General features: G+C 50.4%; 2 protein-coding genes across 8 annotated transcripts in view; both read right to left on the bottom strand.

The window, feature by feature from the left end:
• Positions 1 to 4,488, bottom strand: part of Garnl3 (GTPase activating Rap/RanGAP domain like 3) — a 131,139-nt gene extending 126,651 nt beyond the window's left edge. Inside the window, exon 1 of one of the 2 annotated variants that reach the window (XM_070013977.1) lies at positions 4,384 to 4,488. Coding sequence is in view for 1 of the 2 variants with exons in the window: in XM_070013970.1 (XP_069870071.1) it covers positions 3,670 to 3,761 (92 nt within the window). In the remaining variant the exon portion in view is untranslated. Of the gene's footprint in view, positions 1 to 3,669; positions 3,866 to 4,383 lie in introns of those variants that run through there. The other variant, XM_070013970.1, reaches the window with a different exon arrangement.
• A 1,301-nt stretch (positions 4,489 to 5,789) lies between these two features.
• Positions 5,790 to 20,466, bottom strand: part of Ralgps1 (Ral GEF with PH domain and SH3 binding motif 1) — a 247,886-nt gene continuing 233,209 nt past the window's right edge. For 3 of the 6 annotated variants that reach the window (XM_070013843.1, XM_070013863.1, XM_070013879.1), the window contains 6 exons: positions 19,689 to 19,772; positions 18,524 to 18,629; positions 16,573 to 16,665; positions 16,307 to 16,412; positions 14,060 to 14,151; positions 5,790 to 10,330 (listed from right to left, as the gene is read on the bottom strand). In XM_070013843.1, the coding sequence (XP_069869944.1) occupies positions 10,301 to 10,330; positions 14,060 to 14,151; positions 16,307 to 16,412; positions 16,573 to 16,665; positions 18,524 to 18,629; positions 19,689 to 19,772 (511 nt within the window). In that variant the 3' untranslated portion in view covers positions 5,790 to 10,300. The remainder of the gene's footprint in view (positions 10,331 to 14,059; positions 14,152 to 16,306; positions 16,413 to 16,572; positions 16,666 to 18,523; positions 18,630 to 19,688; positions 19,773 to 20,466) is intronic. The other 3 variants (XM_070013853.1, XM_070013872.1, XM_070013888.1) reach the window with 1 other exon arrangement.

Raw genomic sequence — 20,466 nt, 5'->3', positions numbered from 1 at the left:
GTTGGAGGTGTGACTCAGGTGGTAAAGCACCAGTCGATGAGTAAGAAAACATCAGATACCACATTCAAGTCCCGGTCTCAGGAAAAAGAAAAGTTAAAAAATTTTCTTCAACTTGAGCACAACAGGTGGAAGAAATCAGATCCAAATTTAGAAACAACTACAAAATACCCTACAGGTGCTCATGCACGTACACACACACACACACACACACACACACACACACACACACACACACACACACACACACACACACACACACACACACACACACACACACACACACACACACACACACACACACACACACACACACACACACACACACACACACACACACACACACACACACCATAAAGTAAAAATGAAAATAGTACACTGGAAAAAATTTGCCATATACAACTACAAAATACCCTACAGGTGCTCATGCACGTGTACACACACACACACACACACACACACACACACAAAAGTACCATAAAGTAAAAATGAAAATAGTACACTGGAAAAAATTTGCCATATACTTAGCCAAAAAAATTAATTCCCTTAAAAATACAAAGAACTTCAATCTTATAAGGAAATGACAAACATTCCAAAGTTCATGCATATATTTTATAAAAATAAGTACGTTATGAATACAAGAGAAAATACAAAAAAGTATGTCATGAATAAATACAAGAGAAAATACAAAAAAGTTCACTTCAGGGCTTGCCTAGATGCAAGAAGCCCTGGGTTTGATTCCTCAGCACCAGATAAACAGAAAAAGCCAGAGTGGTGCTGTAGCCCAAGTGGTAGAGTGCTAGCCTTGAGCAAAAAGCAGCTCAGGGACAGTACCCAGGCCCTGAGTTCAAGCCCCAGGACAAAAAGAAAAAAAAAGAAAATGTTCACTTTATCAGTATATACTGAAATTAAAATTAAAACAATAAATCACTGGGCAGATACATAATCATAGGTCAGGCTCGTCATATGCTCTTGAGGGAACAATAAATTGGTAAAACTTTCCAGAAAGCAATTTGGCACTTCACTTCAAAAGCCTTTAAGATGTTCATTTTCTTTGATCCAATAAATTCCCATTACTTCTATGATCTTATCTTCCTAAATAGACTAATGCACATGGATTCGATGAATCTTTAGAGAGAGCAAAAAACTTGAAATGAAGTACATGTCCATTAATAAATAACGAGTTAAACAAATTGTAATAAATCCATACAACAGGATATTATACAGCAACTTAAAATACTTAAGAAATGTTTGAGAAGCTGGGTGCTGGTACTCATAAATGTAATCCTAGTTACCTAGGAGGCTAGGATCTGAAGGTGGTGGTTCAAAGCCAGCCTGGACAATACAAGAGACTCTTATTTCCAATTAGCCAGCAAAAAGTAAGAAGTGGAGGTATGGCTCAAGTAGTAGAGCACCATTCTTGAGTGAAAAAGCTAAGCAAGAGTGAGAGGCCCTTAGTTCAAGCCCAGCACAAGTTCCAGCCATGGGGCACTGTCACTCAGTTCTTCAGCTCAAGGCTAGCGCTCTACCACGTGAGCCACAGTGAGACTTCCGGCTTTTTCTGTTTATATGGTGCTGAGGAAATGAACCAGAGCCTCATGCATATGAGGCAAGCACTCTACCACTGAGCCACCTTCCCCACTCACAAAAAAATTTTTTAATAAAAGAAAGAAATGTTTGAGGATATGGGAAAATCTGACATACTAAGCAAAAAAAATCAAGTTAAAATGCAAATATAAATATATGCATCCGTATGAAAGAAAAAGACCAGATGATACATGGAAGGATATTTATCAACTGAGTTACTATGTCTTCTATGTTTTCAAACTTCCCAATCACCAACACAAATCTGGTAATCCCTATTATCTTGAAGATAACTTCATAGAGAGTCAGATGGGAAGCAAAAAGGCTCTGGAAACTAGAAAGTCATTCCCTCTGTGCAAAAGGTCATGAAGACATGGGAGGAAGGTAAGCTGGCACAGTCCACTATAGTAAACATTACTCACTGAAAGCTAAGTACAAGTACACATTCATTTCCAAAGCTGAGCTCACCTCAAGTGATCAGCAGCTACAGGTGCTAATGGTTCCCATACTGGATGGAGTGGATTGCAAGTTTCCATCATGGCAGAAAGTTCTGTGGGACAGTGCTCCCCTAAACCTTCTACTTCAGGCCTACTTCAGGGATCTAGCTGTGGGCTCTCTTCAATCTTATCTCCTAGTATACCTTTTCTCATCTGTCCTGCTCCAACCACAATTGTGAGTAAGCCCCATGAGAACAAAGCCAGAGTATTCTGATGTGGTTCTTTCAGGCTAGTGGAGGAAGGGGAGATGTAGTAGCCAGACTATCACACGCAATGGTTTGTGGACTCCAGAAACTGTTGACCCAGCACACAGCTCAGCCTTCACTGAAGGAAGACTTTTCTGGAGAAGGGGATGGGCACTATTCAAAAAGGAAAGGGTAGAATAGTGTAAGGAAAGAAAAGGGGTGACAGGAGCAAATGCATCCATGAGAAGCAGCTCCGTTTAAAGAAAGAGCCGCCAACCTGCTGGACATTTGTTCATTCCACACACCTTTGTAAAGGCCTTTGATGGGCCAGGCCTGGGATGCTACCAGAATGCCTGTGGTCTCCTGCTCACATCTCATCAGCACTGCTGGAGTGCCAAGGCTGGGCAGAGTGGGCCAAGCACGGAGGATGGAGAAGGACCCACTCAGGGGTCTTGATGGGATTCCTTTGTATCTTAGAAAGTGAACCCTCTTTTCTGCCTCATTGGGGACCAGGGTCCCATGTTCTGGTCCTTCTCCTTGTCCCCACCTCAGACCCCACCCAAGTTGCGGATGATGGAGAGCTCCTCAGGGAGACAGCCTCATGAGGGCCAGGTCTCAGCTTCCGGAGACGCTTCCAGTGCCCAGGTAGGCTGTGGGTTCAAGAGGTGTAAGGAAAAGGCAGTGTGTGGGGGTGAGGAGGGGCGGGCAGGGGGTGAACTCTGGGGCTCTCCAGAGAGGGATAGGTCTATCTGGAAGCAGAGATTACAGGCAGGGCCTGAGGACAGGAGTCCAGCAGGGGGAGGGAGGACACGGTCAGCCCCAAGCCGAGGAGGGTGTGTCCAGGCTGCACACCGCGCTGGACGGGCTTTTCAGGGAAGCGCCACAGGTAACGAGGGTGGGGACTGCAAAGGGGCCCCGGCGACCCCGGGGAGAGGAAAATGTCCGCCAGGAAGAGGGAACCCCGGTGCTCGGCAAGGCTGGGGTCCCCGGCGCCGGCGATGGGCGGGACGGAGGCAGCAGGTGTGGAGGCACCTGCGGCGGGAAGATCGGTGGCAGACGCCAGGAGAAGGGAGCCCCCTCTTCTGCACTTGGGGGCTCCGACCTTGTCCTTGAGCATCTGTTAGAAGCGGGCAGGGCGCCTTCTCCACAGCCCGAGACCCACCCGGGCCGCGGCGTGCCGGGCCTGCCACAGGACTGAGGTCCCGGGGAGCCCGACTGCTCGGACCTGCGCCCCCTGCCCTCCCGCTGAGCCCTCCCAGACCGCAAGGCCGCTCTTCCGGGCTCCGCGCCGACCCCCGCCCACCCTCGGCCGCGCCGCACCGGGCCCCGCACGGCGAACCCCCACGTGGCCCGCTCCCCGCTCCCGTCCCCCACCCCCAGGCCGCACCCCTCCCCGGCCGCGGTACCTGGGACTCTCGAAGCTGCACCCCCTGCGCCGCAGCGCCGCCCTCTTCTGCCGCAGGAGCGCAGCGGCCGCCCCGCCGGGCTCCGGCTCCATCGCCCCGGGCGGGGGCTGCGGGCTCGGGCACACTCGGGTGGGCTCGGGCCTCGGCTGGGATCGGCCGGACGCTCGGCTCCCGCGCCGCAGCCCACGCCCCGCCCCGGCCCCTCGCCGGGCCCAGGCCCCGCCCTAGCCCCGCCCCGAGCCCCAGCTTAGCCCGCCTCTTCTCCCCTCTGCCCGGTTCAAGCCCCGCCCCGAACTGCAGCCTAACCGACCCTTGGTCCCCCCCCCCAGGCGGGCCGAGACCACGCCCATTGCCCCGTCCAAGCTCAGCCCAGCCACTCTAAGCCCCTCGGCTGGATCCAGGCTCCGCCCCAGCCCGCCTCCAACTCCGCCCACCGATCCCATGCCTATTAACTGACCTGAGGCCCCGCCCCTCCCCACCCCACACCCTAACCCAACCCGCCCCACGCCCCTCAGTCTGCACCAGGCCCTTCCCTGAACTTTGACGTCCTCCTCTGGAACCTTGGGCGGTGCAGCCCCGCGGGGGTCCTTCCTCCCCACCTATGCGGAGCCCAGAGGTCCCAAATGCCCACCCCATCTTCAACTTTCTCCCTCCCACGGTCCCACACGTCCCGCTCCTCGCCCTTCACCGAAGACCCAGGCCCTGCTCACCTACCCGGCAGTACGGCGTGCCCGCGCGGCTCCCGCCCTCGAAGCCGGGCTCGCGCTCCCTCAGCGGCCCGGCCCCTTCTCACCCGGAGACTCTGGGTCCGTTTCTATCGTGGCACCGCCCTCTCTCGGGGGCGGACCATCCGTACGTCCCGCCCACAGGCGTGGCCCCAATCCTGGAGCTCCGCCTCTTCTCTCCACAACCCGGGCTCCAGACAGGCTCTCATCCCAAGCCTTCGGCAATCGAGCCCTACAGAGCCCCGCCCCGCCCACACAGAGGCCCCGCCCCGCACGGGCCACGCCCATTCCCTGCCACACCCACACCATCTCTCCTCACCTCTGTCCGCGTGCACCTAGAGGATGCCCGCCCTCAGCTCCACTGAGAAAGTCCCCAGCTCAGGAGGGCGCTCTCCACCAAAGAGGTGTTACAGTCTCCTGGTGGCCCTTTATGGCTCCTGACACAAAGAGGCTGAGGGGCTAGCGTTCTGCAGGCTGGTTGGTTCAGGTTTTATCATTTCCAACTTTGTGACCACGCCCTCTTCCTAAGTCAGAGGCATCGCCTAAGAGCCCTTGAGCACTGACTGCCCTGTGGGCTGGATGCAGGGACCCAGCTAGATAAAGCCGGATCGCTATGCCTGTACATCGCGAGGAGGTGAGCTGGGGCTACCTTCAGCTAGCAAGGCTTTGTAGCAGCGAGGGAACCGGCATGTGCTCCAGGCTTCTGTACACGAAGAGGATGCACTACTGCAGTTTTGGAAGACCTGGGCGGGAAACCAAGCAGGCCAGCGGGTGAGGGGAGATCCCAAGCTTCCTGTGGATCATTTCGATTCAATGACTTTCAGGCCTTGATAGGACCTGGTCTCCCTTGCAATTTCATATTCAGAAAGGGAGAACGAAGGGGATGGTGGAGACCTGGAGAGCAGCCACAAGAGAGCGACTGAAATGGTGTTTCACTTCTCCTCCCAGGCCCTCTGGAGCCTCCTGAGTTTCTACTAGACAGCTCTTATAAGCCTTCCTTTTTCTCTTAAGTAAGCTAGAGTGGGCTTAAGCCAAACATCCTCCCAGGGTATCATTTCAGACCTAAAGGATATGAGCAACTTGATTGTCAAGCTGCCTCTTCCCCCACCAGTACCCCACTACTGTCTCCCTGATGCCCAGCCTCCAAGTGTCCTGCAATCTCTGAACTGAATCTTCAAATGATCTCTGCCCTCTAAGGCACCCCCAGGTCCCCACTTCCCTCCCCCAAATGCCCACAGTGCTATCCCTATATCCTTCCTGAGGGAACGGCTCCTATGTTGCTTATGTTCTAGTTACCCTCAGCTGACCTTTGAGCACCCAGTATCTCCTCCATGCCTACATCTGGCACAGCAACTGCCAAGTGAATGTGTGTGACTTTAATAAGTGGAGCAATAGTCATTGGAAAACACATTTAATTTCAAAGTAAACAAAGATGCCTGTACATTAAAGTATTTAATTAGTGAAACAATTATCAGTGTAACAAGCTGAAAAATACAGCAACTTGATACAAGACTGAGGTAACAAAATACTTCACCAAAAATCTAAAGAATCCCACAGAGGGCTGATGTCCAGTGGTTATTGCGGATGAGACAATTCACAAGTTATTAGAGAAAGTCCTTTCACAACTGCATGCAGGGATCTGCTGGAACTAAAAAAAAAAAAAGACATCCCAGGAGAATGCAACAGATTTAACAAGAAACAAACTAAAACGTAGAAATCGATTTTCAACTTACTTGGAAGAATACATAAGAAATTGAAAAACTACTCTCTACGCAACATTTTAAATGCTAAGTGGAAAACCATGCATTTTGGCACAAAATTTATTAAAGATTATACCATACTAATAAATTAATTACTATTATCTCATTACTGAATGGTCACAGTCATTCAGACATGGAGAGAGATTAATGGTTACAAAATGAACAGATCACATTGCTGCTCTGAGTAGGGATTTGGGGCTGCCACGGGAATACACGCATGTGAATGGACTGAAATCCAACTTATAAATTCTCAACACCCAAGAAAACGTAGCTGTCATTCATACTGTATTTGAATTTAGCATTGCAGACAAAAGCCTATGGAAGGAATACTGTGAACACTCGAATCCTTCTCTCTCATTCCTCTGTAAGAGTCCTCTCTATTCTCCCCTGGCTCTGAGCCACCCGGCCTCTAGCTCAATGGCTCCAAGGAGCCCCCCCGCCCCAATCCCTGTGATGGAAGACACAGAGCAAGACTGTGTCTCTTCAGCCTTTCCAAAAGAACCTGTGTATAGAATTTGAACCTAGGGTGATGGGAGAGGCAGGGTACTGCCCAAGGAGGTGTGTGCAGTTGGGATTATGTTCCTCAGTGCTCTGCTCCATGAGCACAGATTGGATCTTATTTCCTGTCATATATACCCTGGGCAGAGACTGTCACAAAGGAAGGAAGGAATGGATGGGTGGAAACTGTTATTTCAAAGGGACTCTTGTATTGTTGATATATCACCTGATATATCAACAACAATTGATGGAAGGCAGGCTGATTAAACTCAGAGGGTCACACAAAAGTTGGGAGGCTATTTATTTATTTATTTTTGGCAGCTGGTGGTTCCAAACATCAGCAACCAGGCTTGGCTTGCAAAGTATTTCCTATGTTCATGGACAGCTTTTCATCTGAAAAAATCACATCCTTAAAGATACACCTTTCTTGGGTTTGGGAGGTGGAAATTAGATGAGGAAAGAAATATTGGCCATGTTTGTAAGAAAGAGAAACAAGTTAGAAATCAGTTGGCAAACAACCTCTCCAAGTGTCCACCTCCTTAGCACCTCAATCTGACAGGATGTGGGATGGTGTGGGATGGGGAGGGAGCTGGCCTCTCTGTACTCTCTCACTGGGCATGTGCAAAACAGCCATTCTAATGCCCCCACCAAACCCATCCTTCACAAAGTATTTCAGTTGCCAGGATGAGCTTGGCAGATCTTGAGTGACAAAACATGTCCAACTAAGAGGGATGATAATGACTCCTTCCAGGGCGAGGAAGGTTGAGTGGTCTACTTTGGGGCCATAACAATGCTACCAGCTACCTACCCATTTGTAGCCAGCATCCTACAACTGTCATGATGGAGTTCCACAATCTGTTTGCTTAAAGAAAATTACAGTCTATGCATGCAAGACATAACACTTTTGATTGTTTCACAGATATTTGTGCAGTACGGACAGTCAAGGAGGGAAACAGCAATGCAGGTTCTCTCCGGGGTGAGAATCCACCCCAGGACTTTCCTCCTCTTGGTTTGTGCCTGGTTCCCTGCCCCAGGTTCACAGGCCTCCCCACCTACAGCTAAGTGCCAAGCCCACACTAGGGAAATGCATGGCACTGAACTCACATGCTTGGCCTGAGTCCCTGCCTAGAGAGTAGAGTATCTTTCAGTTCAGTCTCCAGGACTTTTCTGGTGTGTTCCAGGCTCTCAAGTCCTACAGGTGTTTTTGTTTTCATCAACAGAGTCCAAGCCATTTCTTTAAGAGTCCCAAGGTTAGAATGTTTCTGGGAAGGGCTGTGGATCAGTCTTGATTAGTGAGGAGACTAAACACTTTGAAAACAATTGTGATTGTGCTCTTTATTTCAAAATTAGGCTGAGAATAAAAGACGGTGAAGGATAAGAAAAATCTGTTAAGGGCAAAAAATAAAATGATCTAGTGGGGCGTGAAATTCTGGGGCTGTGGGTTTGGTGACTATATTTCATCAGTGAAAAACCAGGAGAGTTTGAAGAGTGGAGAAGCCCAGGAAATAATCAGCCAATGCTCCAGTCTTGTATTTTCATCCAAGCTTTGACATTTTGGAAGTGAGCACACAGGATCTGATTCACATAGCTTAGTGTGACACCGTGGCAGGTTCTGGTCAGAGGTGTCTGTAGTGTTTGGTGTTGTCACTCAGCCTCTAGATGCCAATTTGAAGAGTTGTTGGTAGAATCTGGTGCACATAACTGGACCCCTGGTAGGGGCAGTGTACAAGGCAGCTGTGGTCAAGGTCTGATGCCATCCATGAAACCACCTGCAGTTCCTATTGGCATCAAACAATATGATCTTTGCTCCAAAGGAGCATTTGGTTAAGATGCATTTGCTTCCAGATGCAATAAGGTTCAACCACAAAGTACCACCCCAGTAACAACTACTTGGCTGACCAGTTCATTCACATTTTCAGAGAAGTGTCACCACTGGATCAAAAAACCATGTTGGATCCTTGGGTAGTTTTTAAATTGAAGCTTTTGCCACAGAAGTCTTGAGGGTAGTTTGATGCCTGGTCAGAGTGAGCTTTGAAACCACAGTACAACAAGGACCCAGATTCTGTCCCTTTCAGGAAATTGTTTATGGATTTCCTTCTTATGTTATGCATATCCAAAATAAAGGAAAGAGAGGGGAATAGAGAGATGCTATGATAATAAAGAATAATCATTTTAGCCGGGCATGGTAGTACATACTTGTAACCCAAAATTCAGGTAGCAGAAGCAGGATGATTGAGAGTTTGAGTCTAGCCGTGGCTATAAAGCAAGACCTTGTCTCAAAAAGAAGGTGGGGGAGGGAAGCAATCATTTTGAATAAAAATGTATTTGTGCAAAATAAGTCACTTTAAGCTATGACACAAAGGTGACAGATAAATGCTGTTGTTTGTGGAAACATTTCTTACCCAAATGTAAAAATTGAACCCTTTACTCTCTCTCATCATGTGGTTGTCAATTGTGCCCTTGGACTTGGATGATGGAGAACTTGCTGGTGACTGCATTTGGGGCAAGACTGGGGGAGCTTAAGGCCTCAGTGTCACTCAGCTCCTGGCGTGATAAGGAATCCTGGTAGGCCCCCCTTGGCAGTGGAGGCAAAGGGGTGGAATGGGAGCAAGGGCCTGCCTGGCGGGAAGGTTGGCAGCACGTGGTTTCTGTGCACTGGGCACTGTGAGCCCAGCAACCTCCATGCTGCTTCCAAGGACCTGGACCAAATGCCGCAACTTCCCACGGGGGCACAGTGGGAGCAGGTGGAACAGGAGGGCCCCAGGCTCTGCCAGGAGAGGGCATGGAAGGAAGCATGCCGGCCAGCAGCCAGGTCTCCAGTCCCGAGCCCCACCCTGCCTCTGATGGGTTGACAGCAACAAGGCCCAGAAGGGCCCAGAAGGGGCCCTGGGAACAGGCCTTCCAGATGAATAGCACCCATAGGAACAGAAAACAAGACACAATTTAAGGCATTGTTTGTTTACAGTAAAAGAACGCAAGGGACCCTTAACATGGGGGCTCCCGCACTCCTCTGACCTTTCTCGTTGGATGAGGCTGGAACCAAAGGTGAAAGCAGGGCCTCAGAGCAAATGAAGGGTGTGATGTCACAAGTCTAGTGCCAAAATGCATGTTTCTCAAAGAGTTCACACTCGCTTGCACGCACACATGTATGGCACGCACACGCAGGGGACACTTCAGGGGTGTACAAAATCTGAGGCAGCCCTGTGGGCAGACAGCCCCGTGCACTTGGGGTGTAACACACCTTCCTGCAGCTGTCCCCGCCCTCTGGTCCCTCTTGCAGTCTGCACTGTCCACTCCGTGTGCAGCAGGAAGCACAGAGAACCCAACGTGGGCCAAATGCTGTCTATGGCAGAAGCGGCTGGTGGACAGATGAGGCCCAGAGAGGGGCACAGGTGTGCAGTTCAGGGTCCAACAGCACCCTGCGAGGTGGTGCTGTAAGATGAATCATGACAGTCGCTTGGGATTTTGACGGATGGGTCCCCTACTGGAGAGCCCTCTGGGACTGTGAGGCCACAGGCCGTGTCCCTGGAATCCGGTTAGGAGGCTCCCAGTGTCCTGGCCACAGCCCATGCCCAGGGCAGCTCTTCTCCACCAGGCCCAGTCTAGGCTCCCAGAAGCCTTTGCAGTCACGCCAAGTCCCGCAGAGACTTACTCAAATGACATAAGGTTGGCAGGTACCTGGAAGAGAAAGCTCAGCCTCTTGTTAAAGTTCCAGTCCTTGGGAAAGGACAAGGGTGTTCCCTAAGGGCAGGGACCTGTGGGTCAGACAGGAAGAGGGCCTAGTGATAAAGATGCCTGTCCCTTGTTACTAATGCAGCAGGGTACTGCTCCAAGTACTCCAGTATCCTCCAGTCCTCAACACTGACTCTTGTAGGCAGGTGCTGGAAGCACCCTGCTCTGAAGATGAAGAAACTGAGGCTCAGAGAGGCTACAGACACCATGTGAGAAGCAGCCCACGATCTGACCACGATCTGACCTCTAGTCTCAAAGCAAAGTGAAAAGCAAACAACTGTGCTTGGGGTAGCAGGAGTGGGGCATGTACCTCCAGAGCCGAAATGAGTAGGGGGAAGGGAAGACATTTGGGGCTGGCAGGGCAAGGCCAGTGGAAGCACAGGGGAAGGAGAAAGTGTGGGGAACACTGTGAACCTGGAGACCTTCCCAAAGCGATGGCTCAGGATGAGATCTCAAGCTCCTTTGCTGGGCGAGGGATTATGAGCACCAAGTTGAACCCCAGATCTCCTCCCAGCACTGTTGTGGGATCCAGATTTGATCACAAGTGATTGACTCATCAAACCACTTTTGTGTCAATTTGGTCAAAATGAATAGATCTTTAAAAATGCATCGCTGTGTCCCCAGAGACCTCTAGAAGAATGTTCTCAGCAGCTTTCTCATGACTGCAAAAGGCAAGATGCCATCCTGGGAGGACTGGCAGGAGGACGAAGAGAAAAGATGAGCACAAAGGAATGAATGACAATCACGCAGGCCGACACCGATGAATCTGAGGAACATGTTGTAGGAAGAAAAAAAAAGCAAGCCACAGGAACCAAAAGATGTGGGCATGGTTCTATTTATAAAAATGTTTCTCTTTTTAAATGCACCCGAGATGATATGTGTTCTAAATTTATAAAGAAGGGCTGGGGTTGGTGCTCAGTAGAACACTTGCCAAGCATGTGTGACCTGGGTTTGTGCCTAGCACTGAAATAAAATAAAAACAGAAATAATAAATCAAACCAAACCAAACCAAGTGTAATTAGCACACCCAGACAGTGGCTATAGGGTGGGGAGGGGGTGGGGTGGAAGTGAGAGAATTAGGAAGGGGAGGGAGGGGAAGCTCCAAGGACTGGGGTTTCTGTGTTTTGGATGGGAGGTGGTGGGTAGTTGGGTGTTTGTTCTACTGATGTTTGTATTTCACACATATGTTATAAATAAGGTCTAAGTGGATTCAGTGTCAGTACAACAATTTTGAGACACACAAAACAGAAATGGCATCTTAGTCACTGCACGGAGGTTCTCCGTGGGCAGGCATCTCTGGGAAGCCTTCCTCAGGCCGGGAGGACTGGGCTTGGCGGAGGAAACCCTCTACCATTCAGGGCTTTGGTAGTTGCCTGCCTTTTGTTTCAACACAGAGTGGGAATGTTTGAACAGAAGTAAAATAGAAATGAAAAGGTCCTGTTAAATATCCCTGTAGAGATTCTACATGCATATATCATTTTTTTAAAAGGAAATATGCCTTCCCCTTAAGTCTGAAAATAGGACAGCAGTACATAAAGCAGCAGAATATCACCACAGGCTGCCACATTTGTATGTAAATCCCATCCAGGAGTCCTTTGGACCAAACGTCAGCTCTGTCACGCAAGTTTGACTTGGTCCCCTGCTGTCTGCTGGGCAGCTGCTGCCACCCTCTGGCTGCTGTCCCACAGATGGACACTTGGTCCCTGCTCAGGGCCTCCTGCCTCTTGTCCTGGCCAAGCGGCTCACCTCAGAGCTGTCACTTGGCTCTGGTGCCACCTGGCTTCCTTGTGCACAGGTCTTGGAGCCATCTGTGTGTGTGCAGATGGGCTTCAGTGTGTTGTGCCCTAAGACAGTGGTGCTCAGAGCAAATGGGCAGGGAGCACAGGTCCAGCTTTTCCTCCCTGAATACCACTAGAGCCCTATTCAAGCCTCTCCCCCTTGCTCCCTTTGAACTGCCTTGAGAAGACAGTGGGTCCAAACTGTTGGCCTTGTGTTGATGGGCAGTGACATCAGCTTCATGTGCAAGCCAGGGTGGGGGGTAGCTCTGTACTACTCTGTAGTAGAGTGCATATTGCCTACCATGTCTGAGGCTCTGGGTCCCCTGACACATGTGTGTGAGTGTGTGTGTGTGTGTGTGTGTGTGTGTGTGTGTGTGTGTACCTAGAGAGACAGATGTATTCATAAACACTCTAAAAATGATAGAATTTTGGTTCTTTTATATATCCTTGTAGAAATTTTACATGCACCTACTAAAATGTACTTTAACACAAGCAAGAGTGCACCTGCCAATGTGAGTGCCCTTTGCTTTGTTACTTGGGACAACTTTCAGGGACCTCCCACAGTCTTTCCAATGGCTCTCAGGTGTTACACTGGAGAGATCTGCTGGGCATGGTAGTTTCCAGGTGCTTTTCCATCAAAAGCAATGCTTCAGTGAACATTCCTTAACTTATGTCTTGGAGGTCACAGGAGAGCACCCCTCCACCCCAAGTTCTGTGAGTCAGGAGACTCCAATACACTCTTTGGCGCTCCCTGTGGACAGGAAGCACCTATCTAGGGATAGGAGTACCACTGCCGCCCACCCTGCCAGCAGGAGAAGGAAACTCAGCCTCCCTGCACCTAGCCAGCCAGGCCTGTGCTCCCAGGGTCCCTAGGGGAGTGGAGGCAGGAGAGCTTAGGACAGCAAGGAGAGAAGCAGGAATCTGGAAGCCCTGAGTTAGATCCCAGCTCAACCACTCACTAACTATGGGGCCCTGAACAAGCACCTGCCATTTTCTGAGCCTCAGGATCCTCAGTGAGAACCAGCTCATAGAGACAAGGGAGGATACTGCTAATAGCTGCATTTTACACTATGGCTGGTGAGAGAGGGGGTAGTAGTGGGGGTGGGTGGGAGGGATCAGATCATGAGTCAGTCTAGCAGCCCAAAGGGAGCCCATATCAACACAACCCTGCCTGGGGAGCAGAGTCACCTCTGCCCTCCCCCCCCCAATTCAAAGCTGCCTGGCACATGATTGGCCCTCAGTATACCAGCTGCTACTATTATTGTGCAGGTTGGGGAAGGAAGGCTCAGTAGTCACTTTAGGATATTCCTGATATCACTTTAGGAAATGACTTAAACAGATCCTGGAGCCTGATCCTTGGGTAACATCACACCTGCCACCTCCTGTCCCCAAAGGGGTGTTTCTGTGGCATTTCCTTTAGGAAAGTGGGGTACCAGTGGCTCACACGTGCAATCCTAACTACTCAGGAGGCTGAGATCTGAGGATCTTGGTTTGAAGCCAGCCGGAGCAAGAAGGTCTGTAAGACTCTTATCTCCAATTGAACACCAAAAGGCCTGAAGGGGAAACCTGGCTCAAGTGGTAGGCCACTAGCCGTAAGCACAAAAACTCAGAGACAGTGTCCAGATCCTGAGTTCAAGTCCCAGGACTGGTACCAAAAAAAAAAAAAAAAAAAAAGAGATACAGGAACCAGATTCAAAATTCTGGTCTGGAGCCAGGCTTCATTCTAAGCTGAGTAAGGAGAGCCCTGTCTCAAGGAGAAATGCTAACCCAGAAAGGCTTTTTGGAGCAGAACTGATGGGCATGGAGGGAAAAAGATAGATGCCCTTTCTCTAGTGATTCCGAGTCCTGGGGGTGGGAGAGGGCATTCAGGTGACAGGTGGGATCCGGATGACTTTACCTGAGGCCTGTTGCTTTTACATGCATCATCCAAATGCTTGTGCCACAGTATCGCGTGAAATCGGGAACCAGTCTGAAACTTGTAAACATTGCCTGATGGGAGAGAAAGCACTGGTTAAGAAGATGGTGCACAGGAGGATCAGCCTGTGATGTATGAAGGAAAACAGCCTTGGGAGACTAAGGAAGGTACCCCGGTGAACTGGCAGGGAAGGCAGCTGTCTATGCTCCCTTGGACTATTGCTGAACTGGTGCTCTTAACCAGGCTGTGTGTACATGTGCTAGTCCTGGGGCTTCCACTCAGGACCTGGACACTGTCCCTGGACACTACCACTTGAGCCAGAGCTCCCCTTCATGTCTTTTGGTGGTTAATTGGAGATAAGAGTCTCATGGAGTTTCCTACCTGGGCTGGCTTTGAATCTCAATCCTCAGATCTCAGTCTCCTGAGTGGGTAGAATTACAGGCATGATCCACTGGCACCTGGCTCCCTTAACCACTGTTTTTCTGGGTATTTGTGGCTTTTAGCTGTCTGGTGAGATCTGAGGACCCTTTCTCAGAAAAATGCTTTAAAATGTGTAAAACAGAATATAAAGTGCCGGGCACTGGTGGCACACGCCTGTAATCCTAGCTACTCAGGAGGCTGAGATCTGAGGATCGAGGTTCAAATCCAGCCCGGGCAGGAAAGCCTGTGAGACTCTTATCTCCAATAAACCATCACAAAACAGGAAGTGGTGCTGTGGCTCAAGTGGTAGAGCACTAGCCTTGAGCTGAAGAGCACAGAGACAACACCCAAGCCCAGAGTTCAAGCCCCACGACCGACCAAAAAAATAAAAATAAAATAAAATAAAACATAAAGAAAATCAATACTGCCGAGACCCAGTTATAACAGTCTCTAAAAACAAATGGAATGATTTTTTTTATGTGTGCACATGTATGTATTTATACACCAATAACCAGATCTAGTCGCAGGTCTGATACAATGCTAATTTCAAGAAGATCACCAGTTCATCAGTGATGTTTTGAGATATCTGCAACCTGTGAAGTAAAACACCTGTGATTTCTCTTTAAGATAAAAAGCACAACTATTTCTCACATGTCGATTATTTGATGTCTATGCTTACAACGGAGGTGAGACACCATTATTTGTCAATGAAAACAAAGATGTAATTTTTTCCCCAGCCAAGTATGCAGATCCTTGAATCCTTCAGTGGACTCTGGCCACCCCTTGTCTCTCATTTCCCTCCGCTGGGCTCAGGAACTAGGATGGTCTGTAGCCTCCATGGCCACAAGGTCTCCCAATCAAGCTTGTGTGGCCACAGCCTTTTCTTCCTAGTGAAACCTCATGATCCTGGCCCAGACCACTGGGGAATCAACTCCAGGACTGAGGTACTACCCAGACACCTGTGTGTGCACTTAATCACTCTCTTGTGGAGCAGAGACCTTGGAGGTCAGTGACTTGGTCAGCCCCTAGGCTTCCTGTATACCTTTGTTTCTTTGCTTCTCAGCTGACAGCATAGAACCAGACACTCAAGGAGTGGCCCCTGGCCAGAACCATTATCTGCCTCCTCTGGGAACTGTTTAGAAATGCAGAATCTTGGTCTTCATCCCAGAGCTATAGAATCCAAGCCTGAATTTTAACAAGATTCCCAGGTGAGCTGTCTGTACACAACCTCTGTAAGAAAACATTCCTATGAAGATGAAAGGGTGCTTGGAGATTTTGCAGTCCTGGAGAGAATCCAAGACCCAGGCAATGTTGAGTTTTTGTCCAGTACTTGGGTGACCACAGAAACCAGCCAAGACCTGCTGTGCATGTCATGAAGACAAGGGTCCTGAGAAGTATGGTGTCAGAACTTCTCCCTCCCATAAAGGAGGAAGAGAAGCAAGACAGACTGGGAAAATTGTAATGCTTGAATGTTACACAGATTCTTCTCTGAGTTGGCCTTGGGCCTGGACACTGCTGATGTCTCTTTGGCCAGGCAAGTAAGGGGCCAAGACTTGGGACTCCTCCAGCCCCCTAGTCCTGCCTCATCCATCATTGCCATTTATTCCAAGACTGAGGCTACTCCAGGGATGAGAGCCAAAGGCAAGGCCACCAAGGGTTTCCACAGGTGTGAGCCACTGCTTAGGTGGGAGCCATCTGAACGTGGCACAAAGGGACAGAGGCAGCCTCGAGTTCCTAATGCTTTAGGGCACACAGTTGGCAGAAGATGAAATAGAGGAGAGCAGTTGTGAGCAGCCTCCTGCTGCCTACCTTTGTCAGGATTATTTAGCTGGAAGATATCTGGGTGCTCGGGATCATCAGGCAGCTGCACCATCCAGCCCACGATGGAGACCTTCTTGCCAGGTGTGGATTTATACTGGAAAAGAAAAAGAAACAGTCGGGAGACCCAATCCTACTCCCTCTACAGGGAGGCAGACTTGGGCCAGGCAAGTGTTCTTCCCACCCTGGTCCCTGCAGTCCCCTCATGTTGCTTCCACTAGAGCAAGTCCAGCTTGAGAGCCCTTCCCAGGACTTACGTGTTTTCTGTCTGTGCCCCGCAATGATTTGGCTCCGTAGTAGAGGAGGGTGGAACCCGACAGTATGACCCAGTACCTGGTCCATGAGGCCAGCTGAGGAGTAAGAGGACAACAGAGTAAAAGACATAGGGCTGGGCACGATGGCCCATCCTTATCCATGTCATGTGACCTCCTCTCTTCCTTGGCTTCCACTGTTCCCTGTGATGCCAACTTTACCCAGGACCATTAGGAGGGGCTTGTCTTCCCCGCCCCCTTTCACTCATTCATATGGCCTTTCCTTTCTTCACCTTGTCAAAGGCAGCACCAGGACATAGATTATTGCTTGTTCAGGTGACCTGGACCCGAAGGTATCCCAGGAAGAAAAGCATTTTAAATAGACATGTGAGTTGGACACTGGTAGCTCATAGCTATAATCCTAGCTACTTGGGAGGCTGAGATTAGAAGGATCATGGTTTCAGGTCAGCCCCAGACAGAAAATTCATGAGACTCCAATGCAACCGAGGAAGGTGGGCATGGTGGCCAGTCCCTGTCATCTCAGCTATATTGGGAAGCCTGAACTAGACAGATCACAGTTCAGGTGCATGCCTGGGCAGGAATTGAGACCCTATCTCAAAATTAATCAGCAATATAGCTCAGCAGTAGAGCACCTATCCACCAAGTTTAAGAGATCAAGTGCTAGTACTGCAAACAACAACATCCACCACAACCAAGCATGTTAAGCCACAGCCTAAAAGCAGTAGGTTGCTCTGGATGAGAGTGAGGGCCAACAGTCTCAGCGCCTTCCTGGTAGAAGTGAAAGCATTCAGGGCCTGGCTGCGCTGTGCTCTTGTGCCATCTCCAGAGGTCAAGCCTGGGACTCCCTGTTTGGCGTACTTTATTCTAGGGTCTGCGGAGAGTCACTTCAGTGTGGCAAAGGCAAAGGCGAACTTCCAATCTGGGAGGAAGAGGACTGTGCCTCTGTGGGCAGGCTGTCAGCCTCACCACGCAGCCCTTTCCTCCTGTATGGGGTTGCACTGCAAGTTCATGGAACTTTCCATGTAAAGAACGCTGATATTTTCCAGTCAATCCCATTTTTGTTCCACTAAAAATACTGGACACGACCCACTGAATGGATCCCATGACACACTAGGGAGCTGGCCAGCATTTGGGACAACACTGCCTTGGGGACACTCAGGCTATGATCTTGGAATGACTGTGGTCTGCATTCTGGGTAGCAGAGGCGCTAGGTCTGTACAAGGGGGCAGACACAGAGCCCCACACTGCAGCGGATGCTGTGATACTCTGTGCTAACAGAGGCACGTGGCCAGAGCTGGGATGGAGACTCAGGAGCACCTGAAGGTGGGTAGGGCCTTGGGCAGAAGGAGGAATGGCCTCTTCAGCTGACTTTGGGCAGTGGCCGAGGCCAGTGGAACTGGAGCAAGACAGGAGGGACAGAGCAGATAGTTGGCCAGGGGCTGAGTTTATGTTTATAATCCCAGCTAGGTGGGAGACAGAGACAGAAGAATTGTACTTTGAGTCTAAAAGTGGGGTTGTGAATTCAGTGACATGCAGGTGTAGCATCAGGCCAGCAGTGGGGATGGTAAGGCTCTGGATTCTTCCTCCCTGAGCTTTCCCTACTTGTGTTGGGAGGCTGCTGGAGACGAGAGGGGGTCTGATGAGGGAAAGCCACACAGAGGCAGGCATGCCCCCGGCTGCTCTGCCTCCTGGAGCTGAGCCACCCTCTTACTCCTAGTTCTTCAAGCTTCAATTCCTCTGATACCTCTGGCTTGCTTGGAGCCCATATGCAAGCACTCTGGCCTTCAGGAGGAGGTGTAATTTCACTCCAGTTTAGAAATGTGGCAATAAAGGCCTTCGCTCTCTGTGGCTGGGCCAGTGCTAGATCAGTACTTGGCTAGTCTCTGGACCAGGCCTCTCACTGCTGCCCATGCTGACTGAAGTACATGTGACTTACCGCAGGCTTCCGTCCTTCCTTGAGCAGTGTTTTCCTTCTCAGAGGCCCCTCCATGGTGGGCACGGCTGCCGAGCTCCCCAGGGTACAGGGGCATGGGCCAGTGGGACTGTGGGGAGACTGCTGGTTAGACGTGGCCCTGGAAGGGCTGAGGTTAGGCACCTCCACATAATGTTGGGGGTGTGTCCCCAAGTGCCCCATCGATGATCACCAGGGCCACAGGAGAGCAGGAGAGACTTCCCACAGCTGAGAGTTTCCATCTTTGTAAGGGTGGCAAAGCTCTGGATTTCGTAACGAAGTTTTCTATAATCCGGCGCCTAGTCACAGCTGACCCCTCCTGGCTCCTATCAGTTCTGTCTGTCCCTGAGGAATATGGGGCCACTCCTGATGTTGGCAGGTTTGGAGGATGAAGAAAAGGCAGAGTGGGTGGGAGGAACAGGGATCCTACACAATGGTTCTCTCTGCGCCCTTTTCTCTGCCTTCCTCTTTCTCCTTCTCCCTTGAGATCAGGTACCACCTTAGGTGCTAAAGTCCAAGTGCGTGGCCAGCCCAGCACTAGGCTGCTGTGTCTGCCCTCTGCACATCCCACAGGGGCCTTGTCCACTGTGCCTTTCCCCAAGCCTGCCAGTGAACACCTCCACTCATCAGCGGCCCCTGCCAGCCACCTGGGCATTTTCTTCTCTTATGCCCAGTCAATTCCGAGGCTGTACTGACTGCGGGTCCCAACCATGGCTGTGCATCCTTCACCTCAGGCCTCAGCATCTTCTTCCACATGACTGCCCAGGGTGCTTGTTGTCCCTGCTTCCACTTCCGCTTCCTCCTGTGCCCCCAAGCTGGATGGAGCTCTCCCCACCACCTTCCCAGCCTCATCTCGCACCCCCCTCCTGTCTCATTTCTTACAACACAGCCCTTCCTCCCCTCCCAGGATCACAGCTCACAACCTCGTGCTTGCTCTGTCATTTTTCAGTCTTGCTTGCCCGTATATATGCCCTTCCTCTCCCAGAATGCCCCACTGCTGCATGGGACAAACAGTGCACCTGGGACTAGCAAAAGAACGATGGAAACAGGCTGAGTCTTTCTCCTTCAGGTGCATCTAGCAGAGGGCTTCATCCCAGCAAACCACCCAAAGCTATCTGTTGAATAAATCAACGAATGAGTAAATAAATACCTGTAGACACAGCTCCGGGTTCTGGGAGAATTCCGAACCGGAACTCGCCAGTTGGGGCCCAGCGTGGCATACAGTCGTCCCCTGCTTCAGAGGAAAAGGGAGAACTTTAGCAAGTGCCCAGAAAGAGCAGATACTCCTGAAGGTGCAAGAGCATCTCCGACTGCGTGGTCCTCCCCCCACCCTCCTCCTCTCCAGGCTCCTCACTCCTGCTACAAGCATGTCAAGGACAGCTTGGAGCACCTGGCCTGTGAACACACCCTTCTGTGCCTCCATCCTGCAAAGTCCTTTTTATTGCTTGTTCAGTGGCTTTTCAGTTACCCCATGGGAAACTAAGCTGGTCAAAGCTACCCAGCCTGTTCAGTCCACTGTAAGTCCACATTAAAAGCACACAGAATTGCGGGCAGTTTTGCACATTGGACTAGAACAAGTGCAGCTCCCCTGTTACCCTGTCCACCACTGATTCCTGTGTTGTTCCGCCTGCTCCTCTAGACAGATTCCTTTGCTGGTTCCAGCTGTCCTTGCAAACTGGATCTGCAACTTGTTGCATTTGAAAGCCTGGACTCTAGGGCCTCCTTGCGGGCTCCGTGTGTCTTTTCTCTTCCTATACTTCAGCCTGGGCCTTCCTAGGGCAGTGTGTTGCTTGCTGTTCCACTTCCTTGAGGGGAGGTGCTCTCACCCGTGTCCTTTCCCATCTTAGAAGACTCACTTCCTGTGTCCATTGCTGCACCAGCAAGAGGCTGTTATGCGCCCTTTCTTTGCACTCTAGGCAGCTGGCAAT

This window comes from Dipodomys merriami, unplaced genomic scaffold (assembly GCF_024711535.1).
Source record: "Dipodomys merriami isolate MVZ:Mamm:240054 unplaced genomic scaffold, mDipMer1.0.p SCAF_11, whole genome shotgun sequence".
NCBI classification, from domain to species: domain Eukaryota; kingdom Metazoa; phylum Chordata; class Mammalia; order Rodentia; family Heteromyidae; genus Dipodomys; species Dipodomys merriami.
The sequence above is the reverse complement of the archived record's forward strand: the minus strand, read 5'-3'. Positions and strand labels throughout refer to the sequence as shown.